The 24,767-nt window shown below is 41.0% G+C and overlaps 2 protein-coding genes across 3 annotated transcripts; one reads left to right on the top strand and one right to left on the bottom strand.

Moving 5' to 3' along the window:
- Nucleotides 1-214: 214 nt before the first annotated feature.
- On the bottom strand, nucleotides 215-19,682 carry S100A13 (S100 calcium binding protein A13). 2 transcript variants are annotated; one of them, XM_074223472.1, is made up of 3 exons: nucleotides 19,541-19,682; nucleotides 18,533-18,738; nucleotides 215-2,743 (listed from the first exon to the last, which is right to left on the bottom strand). In XM_074223472.1, exons 2-3 carry the CDS (start codon nucleotides 18,683-18,685, stop codon nucleotides 2,612-2,614), a joined length of 285 nt encoding a protein of 94 aa, XP_074079573.1. In that variant the 5' UTR covers nucleotides 18,686-18,738; nucleotides 19,541-19,682; the 3' UTR covers nucleotides 215-2,611. The 2 variants fall into 2 exon arrangements, with proteins under 2 accessions (XP_074079573.1, XP_074079574.1); XM_074223473.1 differs by lacking the exon at nucleotides 19,541-19,682 and adding an exon at nucleotides 19,180-19,473.
- A 728-nt stretch (nucleotides 19,683-20,410) lies between these two features.
- On the top strand, nucleotides 20,411-24,079 carry S100A1 (S100 calcium binding protein A1). Its single transcript, XM_074223471.1, has 3 exons — nucleotides 20,411-20,526; nucleotides 23,087-23,240; nucleotides 23,747-24,079. The coding sequence occupies exons 2-3, from the start codon at nucleotides 23,100-23,102 to the stop codon at nucleotides 23,888-23,890; spliced, it is 285 nt and encodes a 94-aa protein (XP_074079572.1). The 5' UTR covers nucleotides 20,411-20,526; nucleotides 23,087-23,099; the 3' UTR covers nucleotides 23,891-24,079.
- The last annotated feature ends 688 nt before the right edge of the window (nucleotides 24,080-24,767 follow it).

Genomic DNA, 24,767 nt, shown 5'->3' with positions numbered 1-24,767 from the left:
AGAAACTCCATTATGTTAAGGCATGGGCTCACTTACCTAGGCTTCTGGGATGGAGTCGGGAGGAGCTGGCTCACCTGGCCCAGCTCTTATACCTGGGGGAGTAGAAAGGAGGAGGAGCAGAAGAATAGTAGGGAGGAGATGCAGAAGTGGGGGAAGGGTTTTTAGTTGATGCCAGCAGCAGCTGCTGTACAGGCCAGGCTCAGAGCCAGAGGGTCCGCCCCACTGCCAGGAGGGAGGGACCCAGGAGTCCAGAACCAGGCTAGGCAGCTGCCCCAGACAGGACAAGGGAGAAAGGGAATCTGGGAAACTCATCAGGAGGGCAAGAGGCAATGGTGGGGGGTAGAAATGAAGATGAGAGCTGGAAAATGAAGACCAATTGAGAAAGATTAGGAGAAAATTCAGGGCCTAGGAACCAGGGAAATCATATGGGTAAGGTTGGTTGAGAAGGGGAAGGAATCCCAGGAAATGGGACAGGAGATGGTTAGTGGCAGGTGGCATCAAGATGAGAAAGGGGTTTATGAGTTTACCCCTAGTTCCAGAAGGCAGAACACAGGAAATGGGGGAGGGGCATGGCACAAAAGGTCAGTGAAGGAATCTGGGACTCCCTCCCCAAGTCTTCCTCCATTGCTTGGGTCATTGCAGTGATTCCTGACCTGATGGACCAGGGAGGGGAGAGGAGGCAGAAGAAGCTTTACTTGTCTTTTGAAAGCTGGCTCCTACATTGTGTAAATTTGTACAGTCATTCTTTTTTTTTGTTTTTTTTGGTCTTATCCTGTGATTTCATTGGTGGAGGGCACTCCCATCTACAAAATGAAACTGCTTGTCAAGAGCATTGAAAAATGAGCTGATTTGCCCATTGTGTAGAGGATATGACTTGAACCCTGAGTTTTCTAAATCTAAGGCTGGCTCTCAGTATATTTTAATACCTGTTAAACTTTAATTCTCCTTATTTCAGTCTACTCCTATTTTCTGGGGGAAGGAAGACCAGGGCTAGTTGGTGGGAACAAGCTCCAAGAAAGACATCTTGTTAAGAAATCAGTCTGGTACATTTTTGGACATGAATGGACAATGTGAGAATTTGTATTCTGTTGGACTATGCCTACTTATAAGGGCTGTTTTTATTCTATTGAAGGAGATTAGAGAACAAGAAGAAGAAAAATGCTTGTTAAATAGAAAAGTTACATTTTATATAAAAGATATCAAAAAAATTTTTACTTTAAAATGAAAACAGAGTCAGTCTGTTGTAAGGAACAGTGGTTTCTTTTCCTCCTTGAATATTTCTCTGGATAGAATCTCAAGATGATGAGTAGGGCTGAAATAGGAGGGGGGGAAAGGGGTAACTATAACTCTCCAAACTGGTTGAGTTGCCTGCCACTCCCTTTCTGTCATCCTGAGTTCCCACCTCCCCCAACAAGAGATTTGGCTAAAGGTCTTCCAGTCCCTGAAGCAAGTTCTATGGAAGAACAAGAACCTTGGACCTCCAACGTTAGATAGTTCATCTAGCCCCCTCCAACTCCCACAGCCCATCACATGACCCCCCATAATAGTGAGTGGGAAATAGAGGGTGGACGGAATGGAGGGGAAAACACATGGCAAAGTGAGGAGTCTGGGTTCTTTCTTCCCAAACTCTGAAACTGTTGAGGGACTGTTGGGCATGTCCCTCCTAGGGTAATCTATGCAGCCCCCTCTGAGCAGTCTCTAGTCAGCTGGAAGGCCCAATGGGTCACCCTGCCCTTGCCCCCTCTTGTGGCAAGAACTTTGAACCTGAGAACCCCTACATCAGACTTCTCCAAGAGATTTGAGATGAACAATAGCTGTGTCCCTATATTCTATTCTTCTCCTTATCCCACCATCATTCTGGAAATATAGGCACTAAGCTCAAATATGGAGAGGAAAGGAAAGGAAAGCTCAAATGAGGAGCAAACATGATGCATGCCAGGAACGGTGCCAGGAGCCAGGACATCAAGCATCCTTACCCATCACCAAGCCAGGCCTCCAGGAGGAGCTCCAGAGAAGACAGGAGCTACCTACCTACCTTGCTCCTTCCTCCTGAGTTGCATCACTACTGATCATTCATTCACTCAACAAACATTTCTTGGATAATAATATAGTCAGTACAAGAGGAAGCATTGTGTAGTGAAGAGAGAAAGATAGCCTTGAGGACAAGAAGATTTGGTTGACATCACTTCCTGATGCCTATAGACTGTGTGGCCCCAGTTGAGGTGACTCTCCCAGGTTATAAAGTTTCCTCATCCCAGAGTTACCTATATCAAGGAACTCATAGATCTAGTCCCGAGCCCTACTACATTCAGTGAACTGTATGAAACGCTAGGTTTCTTTGTAGGAATCGTTTCATTTCTTGGCCTCATTTTCTTCATCTATAAAATAGAATCCCTACCTATTACAAAGATGATTATGATGACAGTCCTTTGTAAATCTTAAAGTACAATATGTCACTCTACCTCAAGTCCAGCACCCCCTCCTGAGCTCAGGAAGGAAAGTCTGAAGAATCTGGAAAGAGTAAGAAAAAGTCCACTTGAATTTCAAAACAACTTTATTGGGGGGGACACCTTCCCCTACTCCCCCCCCCCAAAACCTCCCTAAGTCAGTTTCACTTCTTCCGGATCTCTTTCTTCATTTCCTTGGCCAGTTCCCCAATAAGCCTCCAGTATTCATGGAACTTGAGCTCAGAATCCTGATTGACATCCAGACTCTTCATCTTCTCATCCAGGGAGCCCACATCCTACAGAGATACAGAAGATGTGTGGGAAGGGGCAGAGAAGAAGCTCCAGAGGAGCTGAAATGGGACCTTCATAGAATGTCAGAGCTGGAAGATCATTTCATCAGTCCAGGATCTCACTGACTCTGCTCTGAGAAAGCCTAGTATTCCCCGGGGATGGGAAATGAGATTTCTGTAGGAAGTTTCCAATGCTAATAATATTTTCCTCCTAATATTAAATATGAAATTATATATTAAAAATACTACTTATGCATTATTGGGATATAAAAATAGGCATAGTTTCCTCTTATTTTGCTCCAAAATTTCTCCAGGTCTTCATTTATCCTGAAGGAATTCTATATTCCCTAGATCAACTTTTATTGTTGTTTGGATGTTTTTCTGTCAAGTTCAACTCTTCATGACTCCATTTGGAGTTTCCTTGTCAAAGATAATAGAGTTGTTTGCCATTTCTTATTCCAGCTTCTTCCACAGATAGAGAAACTGAGGCAAATAGATGTTGAGAGATTGCTCAAGGTCATACAGCTATGAAGTATCTGAGATTTGAACTTAAGAAGATGAGTCTTCCTGACACTTTATCCACTAAGTCACCTAGATGCTCTCAACATTTATATAGGTATATTAACACTATGAATATATAATATATATTTATTATATAAATCATTATTTATGTATTGTTTATTATAAAACAATATATTTAAATCCAAAGTATTCTCTGAATAAATCAACTTAGAAAAGGTTGAGAGAGGAGACCTTATTCAGCCTTATCTGGCCCAATTATGTTTGGAGAGGAAGGATCACAGATTTGGATCTAGAAGGGACCTTGAAGGTCATCCCTCCTAATACCCTTATTTTACTGATGAGGATACTGAGACCCAAAGAGTAGAGACTTGCCCAAAGTCACACAGCTATTAAGTGACAGAGCTGGGACTCAGGATCTTAACTCAGTGTCCTTTCTAACCTTCTAATAGCTAGGCAGGGATTCCTAACCTAAGAGCTTTTGATGTATAATGTTTGGTTTTAATAATAATGATTTTATAATTAAAATAATAATTTCAATAGAATTAATTTCATTAAATATCCAAAGGGATCCAAGACACTAAAAGAGGCAAAAAAAAAAACAACCCTGATATAGAAGAAATGATAGAGAAAAGTAAGGATAGGGGAGTGGGGACAGAGAATGGGAAAAGAAAAGGATTTTCAAACCTTGTTCAGTGTGTTACTGAGTGCTAGGGCATCAAGGTAATGCCAAAACAGGACAGCCATTGCAATTCTGGAAGATCAATGTATCATGGGAAAACATGTGCTCCTTCAGCTAAGAGGAGACTTGAGTGATGGATTTTCTTCTCTCCAGTCACTGGTACTCTGCCTGAAGTCATTCCTTAATGATGAACATACTCCCATTCTATTATCCCCTCTCTCCATCTCTGAGATTCTGAAAGTCTAGCTATCACTCTTCAAACCAAGAGTCTTTATTTTCATCTCCCTCAACCAGAGTCCCACTCTGGATCTACTCACTCCTTCCACTGTACTATCTCTGGAATGCTTACTCCATAATTAACAAATCTGCTTCCAAGAATTAGAAGCAAAGTAGATTAAGGGAGAGATTGGTCCCAAGCACAGCAAAGGATGTACAAAATGTTTAAGGATATATACAAAGATATTTGTAGCTTTTTTGAATTGTCAAAGAAAGGAAAGCTGAGAGGGTCCTCATTAATTGGCAACAGTTCAATAAGTTATACTACACAAACATGAAAGAATACTATCAGGACATTAAAAATTATGAAGGGGAACTCTGATCAGCATAATGATGAACCATGATCTCAAAGGACTAATGATAAAACAGGCTACCCACATTTTGATAGAGAGAAACATAATGTAGAAATTCAGAGTGCAGACCAGGTGTTACAGTAGATAGAATGCTAGGCCTAGAATCAAGCAGACTAATTTTTCTAAGTTCAAACCTAGCCTCAGACACTTTCTAGTTGCGTGACCTTGGGCAAGTCACCTAACCCTGCTTGTTTCAGTTTCCTTATCTGTCAAAAAGAGCTGGAGAATAAAATGGCTAACCACTCCTGTACCTTTGCCAAGAAAATCCTAAATGTGATCATAAAGTTGTTTACACAACTGAAAATGACTAAACAACAAAAGCATTTTTTTCCTTTGTTTATAACTCATGCAGAAATTTTGTTTTGTTTGATGGAGGATAGTTTTTCTTCCATTCTTAATTGGGGAGGGTTGCAAAGATTTTTACTCATTGAAAAAATAAAATTTAATTAAAAAAACAAATTTGCTTTCTTCTTAAACCTTCTCCTTTCTTATTCCCTCCATTTTCTTTCTCCTCCCCAATTCTTTTCCTCATACTAAAGGAACTTGAATATACTTAATTCATGCTCCCTTAAACACTCAAAATTCCAGTTACTCTATTCCACAATTGATTTCTACATTAGATCTCAGATTTACCCAGAGAGGGTCATACTCATCATACCTTTACTGACTTTTTTTTTGGCAAGGCAATGGGAGTAAGTGACTTATCCAAAGTCACACAGCTAGTAAATATCAAGTGTTTGAGGCCAGATATGAACTTAGGCCCTCATGACTCCAGGGCAAGTGCTTTATCCACTGAACCACCTACCCGACTCTCCTTATTTGATTATAATATTTTGTTACTCCATCTTTCCATTTGCCTTACAACTCCCTAACCCTTTTCTTTGTCTTCACCATGACCTCCAGTTCCTCTACCTCTCTGTTCTTTCCCAGACCAGCACCCCTTATACTAGCTGTATTCTTCTCCCTTTCCTAGCTTGACCCTTTGGGTAAAACTGTTCAATTCTATACTATCCTAAATATTTAAGTCCCTTGCTCCTTCAATATACTGCTGATCATGCCCTACCAAGCCCCACTGGATTATTCCTCCTATCCTCTGCCTTTGCTCCTATCCTGATACTGCTGCAGAAATCCAAAGAAATATCAACTGGGGCCTGACTGCAACAAGGCAATCCTTCTACACATCTACCATTATATCCCAGGCACCACAGCATCTTTTTCTCAAACCTTTTCATCGCTCCCAAAGTTTTTGTGGCTTCCCCTTCTCCTGCCCTTGAAACTAACCAATGGTAACTAGTTGGTCAGTGGATAGAGGTTGGACTTGGGAGACAGGAAGACCTGAATTCAAACCCTGACTCAGACACTTACTAGCTGTGTGACCCTGGGCAAGTCAGTCACCCTTTCTCAGATTCAGTTTTCTTAACTATGAAATAGAGGAAATAAAAGCACATATGGGGCGGCTAGGTGGTGCAGTGAATAGAGCACCAGCCTTGGAGTCAGGAGTACCTGGGTTCAAATCCAACCTCAGACACTTAATAATTACCTAGCCATGTGGCCTTGGGCAAGCCACTTAATCCCATTGCCTTGAAAAAAAAAATTTTTGAAAAGCACATACCTCCTAGGATTATAAGAAAGCGATAGATAACCTATTTAAAATGCTATATAAGTATAACCTTTATGATTTTTCACTGAAAAATTTGAGGCTAATTGTCAAGAACCCCTTCTTCTCTCATTCTCATAATATATAACTCAGGTACCTTTCCCAGCTATCCATTCTTTCATCTCTATCTCATTTAAAGGAGTGGCACTTCTACTTGCCAAATCAAACCCTTTAACATGCACAAGTGATCCAGTGCTATTCTGTTCTTTCCAGTAGATTTTTCCCCCTCTATTATCTCTATTCTCATACTAATCCTCAGTCTCTTCTGTCTCCTGGATCCTCCCCTGATGCCAGTAAATATGATTATGTTTTAACCATCCTCAAAAAAAAAAAAACCACCATCTTGAGCCATCCATTTTTCCTAGCCATAATCCCATTTCTCTTTTTCCTTTTGTGTTCCTAAACTCCTTAAAAAGGCTATCTATAAATGACCTTTTCCCTTGTTCTTATTCTGACCAGTATGCCTCAAATCAGTAGGATCTGAATTCAAATTCAGCCTAGGACACTGCCTAGTTGGATAACTTTGAGTAAGTCATTTAACATCTCTATTTGCATCAGACTCCTCAATTGCAAAATGAGGATCCTAATAGTATCAATCAGGCAGAGTCAACCTGGTAGAGTCCAGGATGACTATCCTAGGGTTCAGAGAAGAACTAACACACCAGAGTTTACAGGTGCAGGGGAATATGGAAGCTTGCTCATAGTTCCAAGATGGAAAAGAGTATTTATGGCTGTCACAGACCAGAAGGCCAGAAGAGCAATGACCACACTTTTCCTTAGATCTTTGGAAAATTTACAGATCCCAGAACAGCTCTGAGAGAGCAGCAAAAAAGGCCTGAAATTTGGAATAGTGCCACCTCCAGCCCAGGAGCAAAGTCCCATTTAAGCAAAAATAAATATAAATAAAGAAATAGGTTGGAAAAATGGGCAAACAACAACAACAACAACAAAAGAAACTGTTCAAAGAAAGTTACTATGGTGACAAGGAAGATCAAAATATAAACTCAAAAAGAAGATAAAGGATTCAAAGTTTATACAGTCAAAGCCTTAAAGGAAAATGTAAATTGTTATCAACTTCAAGAAGAATTCTAAAAGAACTGAAAACAGATTTTAAAAGTCAAATAGGAGGGGCAGCTAGGTGGCATAGTAGATAAAGCACCAGCCTTGGAGTCAGGAGTACCTGGGTTCAAATCATTTAATTACCTAGCTGGGCAAGCCACTTAACCCCATTGCCTTGCAAAAAAAATAAATAAATAAATAAGTAGAATAGGGAAAGAAATGAAAATGATGCAGGAAAATCAACAACTTATTAAAGAAGGCACAAAATTATTAAAGAAAATAATTCCTAAAAAAAAAACAGAAAAGGACAAATGATAAAAGAGACACATAAATCCACTGAAGAGAAGAACTTCTTAAAAAGCCAAATTGAATTGCTTTCTGGGGGGGGGGGGAGGAAGTAAAATTAGGGGAAAAAATTGTAAAACTAGAAATAAATAAAATCTTTTTTAAAAAGCCAAATTGGTCAAATGGAAAAAGAGGTATAAGAGTTCCCTGAAGGAAATAATTCCCTAAAAATTAGAATTGGGTAAGAGAAGGCTAATGATTTCATGAGAAATAAAAAAAAAAAACAGAAACAAAAAATAAAAGAAACTATGAAATATCTCACTGGAAAAACAACTGACCTGAAAATAAACTGAGAGAATTTAAGAATTACTGGACTATATGAAAACTATGATTTAAAAAAAGAGCCTAGAACTCATCTTTCAAGAAATTAACGAGGGAAACTGCTCTGATATTCTAGAACCAGAAGTAAAATCAAAATTGAAAGAATCCATTGATTATCTCCTGAAAGAAATCCCAAAATCAAAACTCCCAGGAATATTATAGCCAAATTCCAGAGCTCTCAAATCAAGCAACCAGAAAGAAACAATTCATATATCATGAGTCACAATCTGAATAACACAAGATTTAGGATCTTCTACATTAAAGAATAGAAGGGAGACAGCTAGGTGGTGCAATGGATAGAGCACTGACCCTGGAGTCAAGAGGGCCTAAGTTCAAATTCGGCCTTAGACACTTAATTACCTAGCTATGTGACCTTGGGCAAGTCACTTAACCCCATAGCCTTGTCAAAAAAAAATAGGAGGACTTAGAAAATATTTCAGAGGGCAAAGGATCTAAGATTACCAACCCAGTAAAAAGGAGTATAATCCTTCAGGGGACAGAAATGGATAGTAAATGAAATAGAAGACTTTCAAGTATTTCTGACAAAAAGGCCAGGACTGAATAGAAAATTTGGCTTTCAAATACAAGACTCAAGAAAAGAATAAAAAGATAAAAAGGAAAGAGAAAGAAGGAAATTCAATAAGATTAAGCAGTTTATAAATGGGAAGATGATACTTATAATTCCTAAGAACTTTTTTATTATTAGGGCAGTTAGGAGTATACTTAGATTAAAAAAACACAGGTATGAGTTGAATACAGTCAACTGATATCCAAAAAAAAAAATTAAATTAAATTAAATTAAGAGGTGAGAAAGAGAAATGAGAGAGAAAAGGCAAGGGAGAGATAGAAGGGGGTAAATTATTTCACATAAAAGAGGCTCAAAATAATTTTTACAGTGGAAGAGAAGATGGAGGAGATAGAGGAAGGCTGTTTGAACCTTATTCTCATTGAAATTGGTTCATCTATACACTAAGCTGGGCACAGAAATCTATTCTACTTTACAGGAAAGTACGAGGGGAAATGGACAAGAGAAAGGGAGGTGGAAGCTGATAGAAGGGAGAATGGATAAGATCAAAATAGGTATATGATTTAGACATAAAAGATGATACTATAAGCTAATTAGGTTATCATGGAATAGTTTACCTGTCAGATCTATGGATAAGGGAGGAATTTATGACCAAATAAGAGACAGTACATTATAAAATGTAAAATGGATAATTTTGATTATGTGAAATTAAAAAGGGATTACACAAACAAAAGCAATGCAGCCAGGATTAGAAGGAAAGCAGAAAACTGGGGAAAAATTTTACAGGAAATTTCTCTGATAAAGGATTCAGATATAAAGAGAACTGAGTCAAATTTAAAGAAATTTAAGTTATTCCCCAGTTGATAAATGGTCAAAGGATATGAATGGGGGGTGAGGAGAGAGGACTGGAAAGTTAGGTAGTACAGTGGATAGAGCACTGGCCCTGGAGTCAGGAGAACCTGAGTTCAAATCCAGCCTCAGACACTTGATACTTACTAGTTATGTGGCCTTGGGCAAATCATTTAATCCCCACTATCCCACAAAAAGAAAAAGAAAAAAAGAAAAACAGAAAAACAAAAGACATAAATGGGCAATTATCAGGCAAAGAAATAAAAGCTATCAATAGTCTTCTTTTAAAAATGCTCAGGGCAGCTAAAATAGAGCACTTCCCTGGAGTCAGGAGCTCAAATCTGGCCTCAGACACTTAATAATTGCCTAGCTATGTGACCTTGGGCAAGTCACTTAACCCCATCACCTTAAATAAAATAAAATAAATAAAAACTTTTTTAAAATGCTCTAAAACACCATTGATTAGAGAAATGCAAATTAAAATAACTCCGAGATACTACTTCAAATTGGCTAATATGACAGAAAAGGAAAATGACAAATGGTAGAGTGGATATGGGAAAATTGGAACACTAATACATTGTTAAAAGAGTTGTGATCTAATTCAACCATTCTGAAAAGCAATTGAGAACTATACCTAAAGGGCCATAAAACTGTGACCCAGGTAGACCACTATAAGGTCTGTATCCCAAAAGTTTTTTTTAAAAAAGGAAAAGGATCTATATGTCCAAAAACATTTATAGCATGCTGTCTCCCCCATGTGCATTTGTCTTTTTTGTTATGTTCAGAGCTTAACCCAGTGTCTGATACTAGGTAAGCATTCTGTAAAAGTTGTTCTAGCTCTCTTCTGTGTATAATGGGAAAGGAGGGGAGGAAATGGAATGCTATAGCCAGCATCACATAAATGCTATTAAAAATCTGATAAATGAAGGGGTGGAGCCAAGATGGAGGCATAAAGGCAGGAATTCCTGGAAACTCATTCCTCAAAAAACTCCAAAACTCAAATTATGACTCTAGCCAAAATCTAGAGGGACAGAACCCACAGAAAGACTGAGTATTAAATTTCCTAGTCCAAGACAACTTAGAAGATCTCTGAGACAGGTCTGTTCCATTGGGACTGGGGGTTGGAAAGAGCCACAGCACAGCCACAGCACAGCCAGGCCAGGCACCTGGTGGCAAAGGGGGCAGTTTAATCATCAGGAACAACTGGAAGGGGTGGTGAGAGAACTCTGCCTCACCAGAATTACTTCAGAGCTGAGCTCCAGCCTCAGAGCAGCTCTGTGGGGACAAACTGCAGTGGGGGTTGGCAGAGCCACCTAGCACATCCAGAGCTCTCAGCCCATAGATGGTAAGGGGGTCAGGGGAGACTGCAGAGGTCTCTCTGCTCTCCCTGGAGCAGGACTCAGCTGTTTGCCCACACTCAGATCCAGGTTGCTGTCTGGGTCCCCACAACACACCATAGCCAAGGGACCATCCTCACAGCTTCTGAGCAGAGGGGAGGGCCTGAACACAGGCAAGAGAGCACTCAGAGCCTCTCATAAGACCTTGAATGAATTAAGGTCCCAGTGGAGTGTCCCAAAAACCTCCCAAAGCCTTGGAAGTGTGGTAAATCAGTCATAGGCTGAGGAAATGAGCCAACAACAGAAAAAAGAAGAATTGGACCATAGAAAATTATTTTGGTCCCATGGAGAATCAAAATACATACTCAGATGATGACAAAATCAAAGCTTCTGTATCCAAAACCTCCAAGAGAAATAGAAAATGGGCTCAGGCTATGGATGAGCTCAAAAAAGACTTTGAAAAGCAATTAAGGGAGGTAGAGTGTTGGGAGCCAGGGTCTCTAAGCTGTTTAACACAGTCTCAGCAAGAAGACTCAAGGCAGTCACACTGCCTGATGGAACAACATTTCCTTCTTCAATATATATAGGGATTCTATATATACCCATATTTATAGGTCTATTATTGGTTGCAAAACTTACTCATCCTAATAGTAGAATGACTATAAAGGAAGGATTTCAGAGAAATTCCTTGAATAAAACAGATTGTGAACTCTGTCCAAATTTAACAGGATTGCCTCTCCCTGAGACATACAAAAAGCTTCAACATTATGAAATCTTTGGAAAATACAGCACTTGGAGTTCCAGGAAGATGTCAGAATATATACAGGGAAAACAGATACAAGATGGGTCAGATAGAATTCCAGGGAAATTAACAGTTTTTGCCCCCCTTATAATACACAGGAATATATGATAAAGATGGTGAGAGAATAGTTAGTATAGGTGACCAATATGAACTCTAACAGCCTTAGTTTATTGAGAAAGAATAAAAAGTCATAGAAACTGTAGCATCTACCAACAAGGACTGAAAGGAAAATTGGTTATTTAAGGAGTCAACGGACAGGTGGACAAACATAACTACCCTCACTATAGGTTGTCAAGGGAGCATATCAAAAACATTACATATGCGGCATAAAAACATAAAAGCTTTCCATTAAACAAATTATATCAAAAATTATTATAAGGAAAGTTCTGTTTAATTAATAACTTTACTATGCAGCAACAAACTAGGCAACAGGCAGGTTGAGGTCATCATGGTCTGAGCAGGAACAAGAAAATTAACTACATGATTGATAATCACACTTGTAACCACTACATGATCAAACTTGTAACCATATGAACTTTACAATTAATGATGAAAATTGTACACTTTTGTAACCAAGAAAATGATTTTAGTTTGCCTGTTTGATAGGAGAAATGAGAGCAATGCAGATAAATCATGAAAACCAAGTCAGCAACTTGGTAAAAGAAATACAAAAAAAAAACACTGAAGAAAATAATATGTAAAAACCAGTTTAGGCCAAATGGAAAAAGCAATACAAAAGGCAAATGAGGAGAAGAATGCCTTAAAAAGCAGAATTGGCCAGCTGGAAAAGGAGATAAAAAAACTCTCTGAAGAAAATAACTCCTTCAAATGCAGAATGGAACTAAAGGAAGCTGATAACTTTGTGAGAAATCAGGAAGAAATAAAACTGTACCAAAAAAAATTAGAAGAAAATGTAAAACAGACCCAGAAGAAATAATTTAAACATTTTGGGGCTACCTAAAAGTCATGACCAGGGAAAAGAGCCTAGACTTCATTTTTCAAGAAATAATACAGCAAAAGTGTCCTGAGATCCTAGAAGCAGCGGGTAAAATAGAAATTGAGGGAATTCATCAATCACTTCCTGAAAGAGATCCCAAAAGAAAAACTTCCAGGAATATTATAGCCAAACTCCAAAACTTCCAAGTCAAAGAGAAAATACTAAAAGCTTCCAGAAACAATCAATTCAACTACCATGGCTCTATAGTCAGGATTACACAGGATCTGGCAGCATCTACATTAAGGGCTCATAGGGCATGGAATATGATATTTCAAAAGGCAAAAGATCTTGGTTTACAACCAAGAATCAACTACCCAGAAAAACTGAACATCCTCTTTCAGGGGAAAAGATGGCCTTTCAATGAAACAAGGGACTTTCAAACTTTCCTATTAAAACAATCAGGGGGGCGGCTAGGTGGCACAATGTATAAAACACCAGCCCTGGAGTCAGGAGTACCTGGAGTCAGGAGTACCTGGGTTCAAATCCGGTCTCAGACATTTAATAATTACTTAGCTGTGTGGCCTTGGGCAAGCCACTTAACCCCATTTGCCTTGCAAAAACCTAAATAAAAAAAAGAGATAAACAGAAAGTTTGATCTTCAAGTACAGGATTCAGGTGAACCATAGAGGGGGTGGATGAGAAGGACTAATTATGAGGAACTTAATGATGTTAAATGGTTTGTATTCCTGCATGAGAAGAAGATACTGATAAGTCATATGAACTTTATCCTTCATAAGAGCAGTTGGAAGGAGTATATATATATATATATATATATATATATATATATATATATGGCATAGGAAGGAATTGAATATAGTGGTATAATATAGTAAAAAGATGGAGTCAATGGATGATAGAGGAAAGTACTGTAAGGAAGAGAAAGGAGAGGAAGAAGGGGCTATGATATTTCACATAAGAGTCAAGGAAAAGCTTTGACATGGAATGGAACAGGGGAAGGCAAGGGGAAATGAGTGAGCCTTCATTCTCATCAGAAATGGCTCAGAGAGGAAATAACATACACACTCAATAGGGTATAGAAATTGATCTTACCCTAGAGAAAAATGAAAGGAAAGGGATGGGATAAGGGGAAATGGGGAGGGAAGGGGGAGAGTAGGTGATAGAAGAGAGGGAAGATTGTAGGAGAGGGTTCTCAGATAAAACACACTTCTGAACAGGGCTGTGTTCAGGTCTTAGTACAATAGGAGAGGGAGAGAGAGAGAGAGAGAGAGAGAGAGAGAGAGAGAGAGAGAGAGAGAGAGAGAGAGAGATTGAAGCACCTTCTTCTCTGGGAGAAGGCAACTCATACCAGAGACAGAGTCATTGGAATCTGAACACAGACTAGTCGACTTTTTTTTCTCTCTGATTCTATTCCTGAGGTTTCTCATCTTTTGGGGGAGAGGGGGATTTATGATTATTCCCATAACAAGATTATTGTAATAAGAAAGAAAGAAAAAAGAAAAAAAGAGCATCCAGGAAAAAATATTTTAAAACATTTTTAAAAATCTGATAAATATGCTATTCATTAATTTGTATATTCATTCATTCATTCTTCCTCTTTTATTTATAAGGGAGAGAGAAGTAAACTGTAACACACTTAGTGAAAGAGTGAGAAATTAATTCCTTAATATGGAATTGAACTCAGTTGGAAGCTCCGAATCTAAACCACTAGACAACAAGAATTCTTTTTAAGCTGTAACTAGGTGGCTCACTGGGTAGACAAAGCTTTAGACTCAGGAGAATCTGAATTCAAATCCAGTCTCAGATGTTTGATATTTACTTAGCTGAGTGATTTTTGGGCAAATCACATGATCTTGATTGTTTCCAGTCATCCTGATTCATATCTGGTACTAGACCCAGAAAGTTTAGAGAACAGCTTGAGGTTGGTGACTTAGTACAACACCTCCCACCCATTCTATGTTGGCTTTAAATTGGGCACCAGGAATAAAAAGATAAAGAAACCCTAATCCTTTTCCCCAAGTGGCTTTGGTTTTACTGGGAAATTTAATATATGTATATTGGCATGTATAAATATATAACAGTATTTTGATCAACTGATGCACTGGACCATGTATTGGACATTGAGTTGAAAGCCTTGATAACCATGGACAAATCAATGTCATGGATGAGTATTTTAACTTGTGGAAAAACCAACTTTTATTAAGAGCATACTCTGGGCCATAGTTTTCTCATTTGTAAAATGAAGGGATAGGACCAGATGAAGTCTAAGATCCCTTCCCCACTTCAGTCTAAGGTCCTATAATCTTTTCTTTTCCAAACACAGGGTCAGGGAGCAAGAATATGCTCCCCCACATACTTTTTTCTCTCCTGCTATGCCACACCACACTAGAACAAAGAAATGCATAGAATTATAAAGTGGATCATAAAATCATATCTTCAGAGTTAAAAAGACCTTAGAGATTATCTAATCCAGCTCCATTTTATAGATGAGAACACCAAGACCCAGAGAGAGCAACTTACTCAAAAGTTGCAGCATGAGTTAGTAGCAGAGCTGGGTCTTGAATTCCTTATCCAGTATTTTTTCTAACCCACTGATAGCCAGAGGAAATGATAGGGAATAGGTAGATGAGTAAGAAAATGTAGAATAAGGAAGATATTCTACATTTTTGGATTGAGTTTTTTTTTTGGGGGGGGGGGGGCAAGGCAATGAGGATAAAAGGCATGCCCAAGGTTACACAGTTAAATAAGTATTGTGTCTGAGGCTGAATTTGAACTCAGGTCCTCCTGACTCTAGGACTAGTGAGCTATCCACTCTGCCTTCTAGCTGTACCTGTCCTTTGTTTTAAAAGAGAACTTTCATTTAAAAAGACATCATAAGGTATTGTCAAGCCTTGTAAGTGAATTGGATCAATGATGCAGAACTGCAGTTTTCAGCCCGACTCTCTCTTCTAGAGTCATCAAAGACCAGTGACAAGGCAAAATTCAAAATGACCAGGGATGTAGTGGAGGTCTTAGTATCTTCTGATGCTAATGTCTGATCATCAATTAGAGAATGAATGAACAAGTTGTGCTATAAGAAATGATGAGCTGGGGCGGCTAGGTGGCGCAGTGGATAAAGCACCGGCCCTGGAATCAGGAGTACCTCGGTTCAAATCCGGTCTCAGACAATTAATAATTACCTAGCCGTGTGGCCTTGGGCAAGCCACTTAACCCTGTTTGCCTTGCAAAAAAAATTAAAAAAAAGAAATGATGAGCAGGATGCTCTCAGAAAAAACATGGAAAGTCTTAAAGGAACTGATACTAAGTGAAATAATCAAAACTAGAAAAAATATTATACAGAGTAATAGCAATATTGTAAAGTGATCAACTGTGAATGACTTAACTATTTTTTTTAGGTTTTTTGCAAGGCAAACAGGGTTAAGTGGCTTGCCCAAGGCCACACGGCTAGGTAATTATTAAGTGTCTGAGACGGGATCTGAACCCAGGTACTCCTGACTCCAGGGCCGGTGCTTTATCCACTGCGCCACCTAGCTGCCCCAACTTAAGTATTTTCAACAATGCCATGATCCAAGACAATTCCAAAGAATTTATGATGAAAATCCAGAGAAAAAACAGATAGAATCTGAATGCAGATATTGAAAAATACTTTTACTTCATTTTTTCTTGGTGATTTTTGTGAGGAGGTCTTTATTTTCTTTCATAACTAATATGGAAATATATGTTACATAACTGCACATGTATAACCTATATCCAGTCACTTGCCTTCTCAATAACAGGGGATGGTAGGAGAGAATTTGGAGCTAAAAATTTAATTTAAAAAGCATGATAGGGGCAGGTAGGTGGCACAGTAGATAAAGCACCGGCCCTGGAGTCAGGAGTACCTGGGTTCAGATGTGGTCTCAGACACTTAATAATTACCTAGCCGTGTGGCCTTGGGCAAGCCACTTAACCCCGTTTGCCTTGCAAAAAAAAAAACTAAAAAAAAAGCATGATAAAATTCCTTTTAAATGTAATCAGAAAAAATTTTAAAAAAGATACACCACATTATTCTTCTTCCTTCCTGCCTGATATATATATATATATATATGAATATGTACAAGCATATATATACACAAATAAAATATATTCATGATATATAAAGTCATATATATGTCTATATATTCGCACACACTATGTGTTTTTTTTGTTGTTATTCAGTTGTTTCAGGTTTATCCAACTCTTTGTGACCCCAAAGACCTCTGTTCAAGGGTTTTCTTGGCAAAGATACTGGAATGGTTTGCTATTTCTTGTTCTATTGACAGAGGTTAAGTGACTTGCCTAAGCTCACACAGCTAGGAAGTTTCTGAGACTGGATTTTAAACTCAGGTCTTCTTGACTCCAAGTCCAGCACCCCATCCACAATACAATCTAGCTGCCTCCAATATGTATGTGTATTCTGTCTCAAATAGTTATCTATTATTTCATTTGGAATAACCCTACCTTTGAGAAGCAGCCTACATCATAGATATAGCATCATCCCTGATCAGGAAGATTCAAGTTCTTTTTCGGACACATACTAGTTGTGTGACCCTGGGTAAAGCATTTAATCTCAAATTGCCTCAAGTCACTTTCTCAAAGATTAAGTTACTAATGTACATTAATAAGTAGGGGGAATTCTCTATACTATTAAAATCATAAGTTCAGTGAAACACAGACTCACACAAACACACACCCCGCCCCAATCTTATTTGTTTTTTTAGCAGTTACAAGGATCAGGGAAGATGATGAAATATATCCAGATTTCAGCAAGACAGACATAACAACCTTTCATGGCGTCCTTGTGATAGAAAAGAAGCTAACTATTTAGTATGACAGCAGGCCAAACAGAGTGTTGATGGATCAATATCAGTGTGGAAGTTGTCTGTCAACATGTCTGTAGCCCTATCATCAGCTCAGTATTTTTGTCAACAACTTGGATACATAGAAACCATGACTATCAAATTACGGATGATGGATGAGGCAGGGAGGGATATCTAATCAATTGTCTGCCAGAATTAGGATGCAAGATGATCTCTCAGATAGGTTAAAACTAATAAGATGCTATGACAGTTTCAATTTTCTTTTCCTTTTGCTTTTCTACTACATATGTGGAAATGTCCATTTTTAATGTTTATATTCAGAATAATTTTTTTAATTTTATAACAAAATTTAAAATGCATTCTTGTCACTAGATGTCCCTAGCTAGTGCCTAGCACATAGTAGATTCTTGATAAATGTTTGGTTGATGATATTCAGTTTTGATAACCCATCTGTTAAGAATGTTGTAAAGACAATTCTGTTTTGGGCAAGAAGTTGGATTAAGTTACCTCTAAGGTTTAGCTATATGGCCTTGGGAAAATCCTTAGGTCTTAATATCTTCACCTATAAAACAAAAAGCCTGCACTAGACCATCGCTAAGCCTTCTTCTGGACCTCACATTCCAGGATTTTAAGTATTTATGGTATAGTTACTGGATGCCTAGCACCATCCTAGTCAGCATGGGGTTATTAAAAATCACGTATAAAACTTTCTACCCTTAAAGAAGGTTTGATCCAGTCAGGGAGAAAAGGGCTTTATTAATACAACAGTTAAATCTTACAGGAGTCAACAGTCATGAGCTCACACTCCATCACACCCAGACAATCACAGCTGTACAAAATCACAAGACTTCATCTAAGTACCTGTAAGAAGAAACATGGTATATCAAGGTCAAGGTTCAAGCCCCAACTCTCATCCATACTAGCTCAGTGACCACAGGCATGTTTCTTAAACTCTCTGGGCCCTGGGCCATTCACCAAGTTACTAAGTATGAGAAGAGTTATATCTTTGGAGATAATTTCGAGTCTAGTGTGAAATCATAGGATCATCCCAGATACAGACCCAAAAAACAAATACATACAATTCTTTGTTCAGGAACACTTAATCACATTCATTGTTTCCCACAGTTAGATATTGCACAAGTTGTAACACAATCACATTCAGACACACTGCCACACCCACAAGTTGAAGATCCTTGCATCCTTGCAACCATCATATTCCATCCCAAACTACCTTCTGTCACAGTATCTTCCCAGATTTCCCTGAGTTCCCAATTACCTTGAGGAGGTGGGGTAGCTGCTGGGTGGCCAACTCCTTAAATTCGTTGACACTGAGGCTACCTTTCTTTCCTTCTCGAGCAGCAAAGGTGAAGAAGGTTTTCACCACAGTCTCAATTGACATCTCCAGCTCTGTCAGTGGTTCAGCAGCCATGGAGAAGGTTAGGGGTGGGCAAGCTTGCTTTTGGACTAACTGTAGACTTAAAGCTGGTTGAGGAGAAAGAAATAGTCAAAGGTAATTTCTAGGGAGGAACACTGCCAGGCATTACCTATGCATTCTCTCAGCTCTGTTGGGATATTCTAGAGCCCTAGAAAGAGACCTGTCCCCATCCCTGTGAGGAGTCTCATGTAGGAAGTGGGGGTGTCTCCCTTTGTGGGTAGTCAGGTTGACAGTCTCTGTTTGGGGTCTAGCACCCTGACACACATGGCTATTTAAATGTCCCTTCCTCGGCTTTCCCTTAGATATCTTCTTGAAATGAGGGGGGGGATGTCCTAGTGGTTCTGAGATGCTCTCTCTTCCCACTCCATCAACTAAGGACCCAGAATCTGCACCAAGAATGGCAAAGTTGGACTTAGTTGCGTTCTTCAGCTCCCCCGATGAAAAATATACGGATGTTTCTCAGTATAAAAGGGCAGGAAGATAAGCACCTTCTCCAAAATACGGCCCGTTCCGAGGTTAACGGTAAAGGTCCTGGCTCCAGGGCTCCTCCCATCTTTTAAGCTCCCGAGTCGGAGGCAGGAACTCGCTGCCCACTAACGATCTCTTACTGCCCCACTGTCAGGTTCTAAGAGAATGGGGGGGGGGGGGATTCCAAGCCCTCTCTAACTCACATCTGACCCTCTTCCAACCTGTCCATCCCCTTCGAGGACCAGTTCCCTCCGGAGCCCCAAAGTCACTTCCTGAATTCCTAGTTCCAGGACTGGAGGAGGAGTTCATCTTCCTCCTGGGCAAGAGGGTCCCTCCCTCACCCCATTCCAGGAGGGCAGCCGGAGCAGGTCCGGTACTCACCTCTGGGTTTGCCTCCAGCCGGAGTGGGGATGGGCTGAGGTTTATAAGAGCCAGGAGGAGGGGCTGAGGAGGCAGAGCCGCAGTGGGTGTCCCGAGGGCTTGAGTTTCCCGTGGTGAACTTCGGCAAGGGCACGCCCACCCAACCCTTCACCCACTAGCGCAGCTACATTTCGGCACAGCCCACCCACCCCTCTCTTCCCTGTCCTGAAACAAATGACAAACCTCACTTTCCGGGTCTCATCCACCCTTCCAGCCCTAGAGACATAGCCCCCCCACACATAGTCCCATCCATCCCCCCATCTCCATTCAACTAGTGCTCTAAATCCCTCTTCTTCCTTCCCATTTCACTCTTTTACCTCCCCAACCCCAATCTCTCAAAAAATTCTAATTCGTGCAACCCAGCTAGCTCTTGGTGAGATTAAAAAGAAAGAAAACACTCTTCTAAGGAATTCTAGAGATGAGGTCACTATTTGAGAGACTTCGTACAGGGCCGCTCTTTTTTTACTCAGTAGGGCATAGGGAGCATGGTTCACCGCTATGCACAGCTACAAAGCGGTCCTAGGACCAAAAAGATCACCATCCTCTGGTCCCCGATTTTAACCTCTCTTTCTCTCCCTCGACTTTATCCTTCCTTGCCTTTTTTTTCCCCGTGCCGGGGCTGAGCTGGCATCGACCTCAACCAAGAACCCCGTGGATTGCTAGCATGCATTTAGGGAAAGGAGTGACAAAAACACAGACCTGGGGGGAGGAGGTAAAACAGGGGCAGCCTGCCCCAGCCCTGGAGACAGAGGGCGCTTCTGTCTGCTAACTGGCTCCTTGCCCCACTGGCGGTCAGCCGGTTGAAGGGGTGGAGCTAAAGGTGTGGGGGGGGGGCGGTGTCCAGAGTGGGCAGAAGGACTGAAGTGAGATCTCCCCACACCGACTCTGGTCACAGGACACGCAACTTCGTCCCTCTCATCTGCATCCCCTTCAGCCCCGAACCCACCGTGAGTATTTTACTTGCCCTAGTATAGAGGGTATGCTTAACTACAAGGGGGATGGTGGTCTCCAAGAGTCTGGGAATGTTGCTCAGTAGAAAGGGCTATCAATAAGCATTAGGGGATTTGGAGGCTGAGTGAAGGACTTGAAGCATCCTTCCAAAAAGGGAGGACCCAATTACCTGGCGACTTAAATGATGAGATAGGATGACAGATTTCTGTTCTCTCCAAAAGAATGATCCCTTCTCGAAGAAGCATCCCCAAGATTCACCCCCCCCATCTCAACTCCTATCTCTCCTGGGTTGGGGGGGGGTAGTATTGATACATCTGGGCCCTAGGCTTTTACTCTGCTTTCTCTGGGATAAGTAGCCCTGGCATAAGCCAAGTAGAAGACAGACTGAGCAGCTGTTCTCAAGTCCAGGCTTTCTTTAACTCCCAAGGGCCCTGGAGGGAGGTGAGGGGAGAAGATTGAGACTCCAGAGTAGAAGGCTTCTTTCACCCATGCTTTGCCCCAAGTTTAAACAATATCCAAGAACAATAGATGATGTTTCTATGAGTGGGACCAAGGTAGGGGATTGTAGAAAGGTCCCCACTCCCTCCTCTATTCAGTAACCTGTTGCCTTTATTTCCCTTCTTCTCTTTCTTTCCTAATTTCCTTGCTTCTTCCCTTCCTCCCTCTGTTTTTTTTTCAACTCTACCCTCACAAAAATCTCTACTGAACTGACACCTTTCTAAGACAACATATAGCACACTGTCCTCTCCAAGGCTTCCTAAAGGGCATATTTGTGAGGGGAAACCCAAAGTTCCCTTGGCTCCTCAGAACCTCCACATCAGTGATCAGTGATGGGACTGGTAATAGTAGATGCCAACCCCCCCTTCCCCTTATCCCCTCATCAGGCCCAGGCTTCAGGTTCCCATTCCACACACCCTCCCCCCTCCTTGGTCTCTGTGACAACCACCTCTCAAGTCCAAAGTTCGGGTGACACTCACAAGGGATCCATTGAGGAGCTGGAGTGTCACCCGATAGGACCCATTGTCCATCCCCCCAGTCCTGGGGAGAAAGGTGAGAGATACCTGATCTAGGACACCTGAGATCTCCTCTGAGGATGGGGATGGAGGGGAGGGGGGAAATGATGCTGTTTACTCCCAGAGCAGAGGAGTGTCCTGGGTTTTGAAGCCCCTCTCCAATGTCATACCCCACTATAACCTCATAGCTCATCCTCCTTCTTCCCCTCTAATTCCTTGCCTCTAGCCTCAGATGGAACCTAGGACATAGAACTCCCATCATTTCTGTAGCCTAACTATACTCCCAATTACTCTTCTACTTCTCAAGTTCAAGATGCCAATGGGAGAGAGGAAAATGTGTTTGGGTCCTTTTAGTTTCCCCACCCCCACCACACCCTGGAGCCTAGCTCTGGAGGATAAGGATCAAACATTTTCTCCATTCTCATCATCCAGATCTGATGAGAAAGAGTTGTTTCTCAAGACAGACTTAGTCTGACAAATTCGGAGCAAGGGGCAAAGAAACTAAAAGGAGGGAGCACTGAGAAATCAGATGAATGTGATTAGTAGGCTAAGGAGCCTTAGGCAGAGGGGGGAGAATTTAGGGGCATCAAACATAAGAAGTTAGGAAAAAGAATGAGTATGATATACTACATAAGTGGCAAGATCCCTTCATCCCTAAGCCCCCCCTATTTCTTGTCACAGAGCAGGGATAGTTGCAGAAGAGACACCCTAACCAGTGATAAAAATAGCACAGGAGAAACACTTGTCCATTCCAAAGACTCACCCCTCATTCCCATGGACAGCCGCCTAGTGAGCAAGATGCCCTTTTTCCTCCATCCACCATTGAATTCCTCTTGCTTCATAGAGCTGCCTAGTGCTCCCTATTTCTCCCCTCTCTCATGTACCCACAATGCCCCCCTCACTGAGGCTCCAAGGCTCCTGCCCTTCAACTTCTCCCCATCCCCTGCTCTGTCCCTTTCTTCAGCCCCCTCAGATCCTTCCAGTATCTCCCTAGCCTTAATCCTTCAACCTCCTCCCTAAACTGAAAACTTCAGCCTTCAATCTCTTCCTGTTGCTGAATTTTTAACTTTGATTTTTAGACAGAGAAAAGCAACATAGAGTGCTAAAAAGAAGCCAAGGAAATTTGGGTTTTAGTTTCAGCTCTGCACTGACCATATATATAAAATCTTGGGCAAGTCATTTCTCCTTGCTCATCTATAAAATTAGGGAATTGGAATCCATCCCTAATTAGGATCCCTTAGAGGTTTGAGGCCTATGATGCTTTAAAAGAGTAAAGCTGAATTAATCAGTTATTTTGTTTTCTGCTGACTAAGAATAATAAGTGAGCATGTAAAATGTCAATTAAAAGGATAATTAATAATATTGAATACATTAGTGGAAGAATCCACATCATTGAAGGATGGAGTCCAAATTATTTAAATATTCATTATAATACATGGGCTTTAGGAGCCTAGGCCACTTCCTTCCAGCAGGCTGAGACCCTGATCCCTGTCCCCTCTCAGGACCTCACCCCATTCTGACCTGGTTGGGGGGGGGGGAATAGGTGTGTTGCAGCCATGGGCTCGGAGCTGGAGACTGCCATGGAATCCCTCATCAATGTATTCCACGCTCACTCTGGCAAGGAAGGTGATAAGTATAAACTGAGCAAGAAGGAGCTGAAGGAGCTACTGCAAGCTGAGCTTTCTGGATTCCTGGATGTGAGTGTTTGGTGATTGCAGTGATGGGGCTCCTAGGGCTCCTGGTCTGGGAGCCAGCCAATGGACTCATACTGATTGGAAAGTCACCGTTCCCAATGATGACTACATTTCCTTTCCATCATGTTCCAAATCCCCATTCTAGTTCCTTCCTCTAACTCTAGAAGGCCTCTTAGACTCTTTCAACTTAAATTAATTCAACAAACATTTATTAAGGATCAATTATATGGAAAACATTGAGAGGCACTGGGGAATCTAAAAATGAATCCCACTGCCCACCCCCTTCCCATCCCACTCTTACTGCTCTCACCTTCTCCCACATCTCCCCATCCTTCAACCTCTAAATTTCAATATACTTGTCTAGTCCTTTGTACTCCCAGTTTCTTTTGGGTTGGTTACAGTCCCACCCAAGTTTCCCAGTCAATCCCTTCCATTCCCTTCCAGTTCTTCATGACCTCTAAAGTTTCCCCAGTCCTTTGTCACAGAAACCCCCTTATCCCTTCTTCTAGACCCAGAAGGATGCAGATGCAGTGGACAAGGTGATGAAGGAGTTGGATGAGAACGGGGATGGTGAAGTTGACTTCCAGGAGTATGTGGTGCTGGTGGCCGCACTCACTGTGGCCTGCAACAACTTCTTCTGGGAGAACAGTTGAGCAAGCAGCCCAGTCCTGGCCAGCATCAATAACCCTTTTTTCCCCCTCTTCCCCACCCCCATTCCCATCTTCACTTTTCCACATTAGCCCTCCCACCACCTTCTGACTCCCCCAGTTCACTGTCCCAGGCTTGGCCTTAGCATTTAAGGTGTATTGCTCTATTATTCATTAAAGGCTCCTCTCCAAATAGCTTTGGTGTGTCTCTTTTGGGGTTTAGAGAAGAGGCACTGACTCCTGTGGGGGGCCAATTATTGAAAGGGGTCACAACTGGACTCTATAGGGATCTAGGGATTGGGTATTTGGACGGCTCAGCTAGAGATGTACTGTACAATAGTAGTGTGCCTTATTTTCTCCCTTTGAAAGGAGGGAAGGGGAACTGAAAGGAACTAAAGATCCTAAGAGAAGACAGGTAAGGAGGGCTGATCAAATCAACTGATTCTCCTCCTTGCCAGGATGTAATCAAGTTTGAGAAGGTGTTAATGAGGTAAAGCTATTATCACATTAAGAAATGAGGAGTAGGGCAGCTAGGTGACATAGTGGATAAAGCAATGGCCCTGAAGTCAGGAGTACAGGAGTTTAAATCTGGCCTCAGATACTTAATAATTACCTAGCTGTGTGGCCTTGGGCAAGCCACTTAACCCCATCTGCCTTGCAAAAACTAAGGGAAAAAATGAGTAGAAGGAGAGATCCTAAAATTATCCAGGATAATAGGACCTGGAAATGAAACTTTCTTTTTTTTTGTTTTTTTTTTTTTGCAAGGCAAATGGGGTTAAGTGGCTTGCCCAAGGCCACACAGCCAAGGTAATTATTAAGTGTCTGAGACCGGATTTGAACCCAAGTACTCCTGACTCCAAGGCCGGTGCTTTATCCACTGCGC

This window comes from Macrotis lagotis, chromosome 2, assembly GCF_037893015.1.
Source record: "Macrotis lagotis isolate mMagLag1 chromosome 2, bilby.v1.9.chrom.fasta, whole genome shotgun sequence".
In the NCBI taxonomy this organism is placed as follows: domain Eukaryota; kingdom Metazoa; phylum Chordata; class Mammalia; order Peramelemorphia; family Peramelidae; genus Macrotis; species Macrotis lagotis.
The sequence above is the reverse complement of the archived record's forward strand: the minus strand, read 5'-3'. Positions and strand labels throughout refer to the sequence as shown.

Coding starts and splice junctions, on each gene's coding strand:
- S100A13 (XM_074223472.1), bottom strand. CDS start 18,685: ATGGCTGCTGAACCACTGACAGAGCTGGAGATGTCAATTGAGACTGTG. Junction 2,744..18,532: donor AGCTACCCCACCTCCTCAAG/GTAATTGGGAAC, acceptor GTATCTCTGTAG/GATGTGGGCTCCCTGGATGA.
- S100A1 (XM_074223471.1), top strand. CDS start 23,100: ATGGGCTCGGAGCTGGAGACTGCCATGGAATCCCTCATCAATGTATTC. Junction 23,241..23,746: donor AGCTTTCTGGATTCCTGGAT/GTGAGTGTTTGG, acceptor CCCTTCTTCTAG/ACCCAGAAGGATGCAGATGC.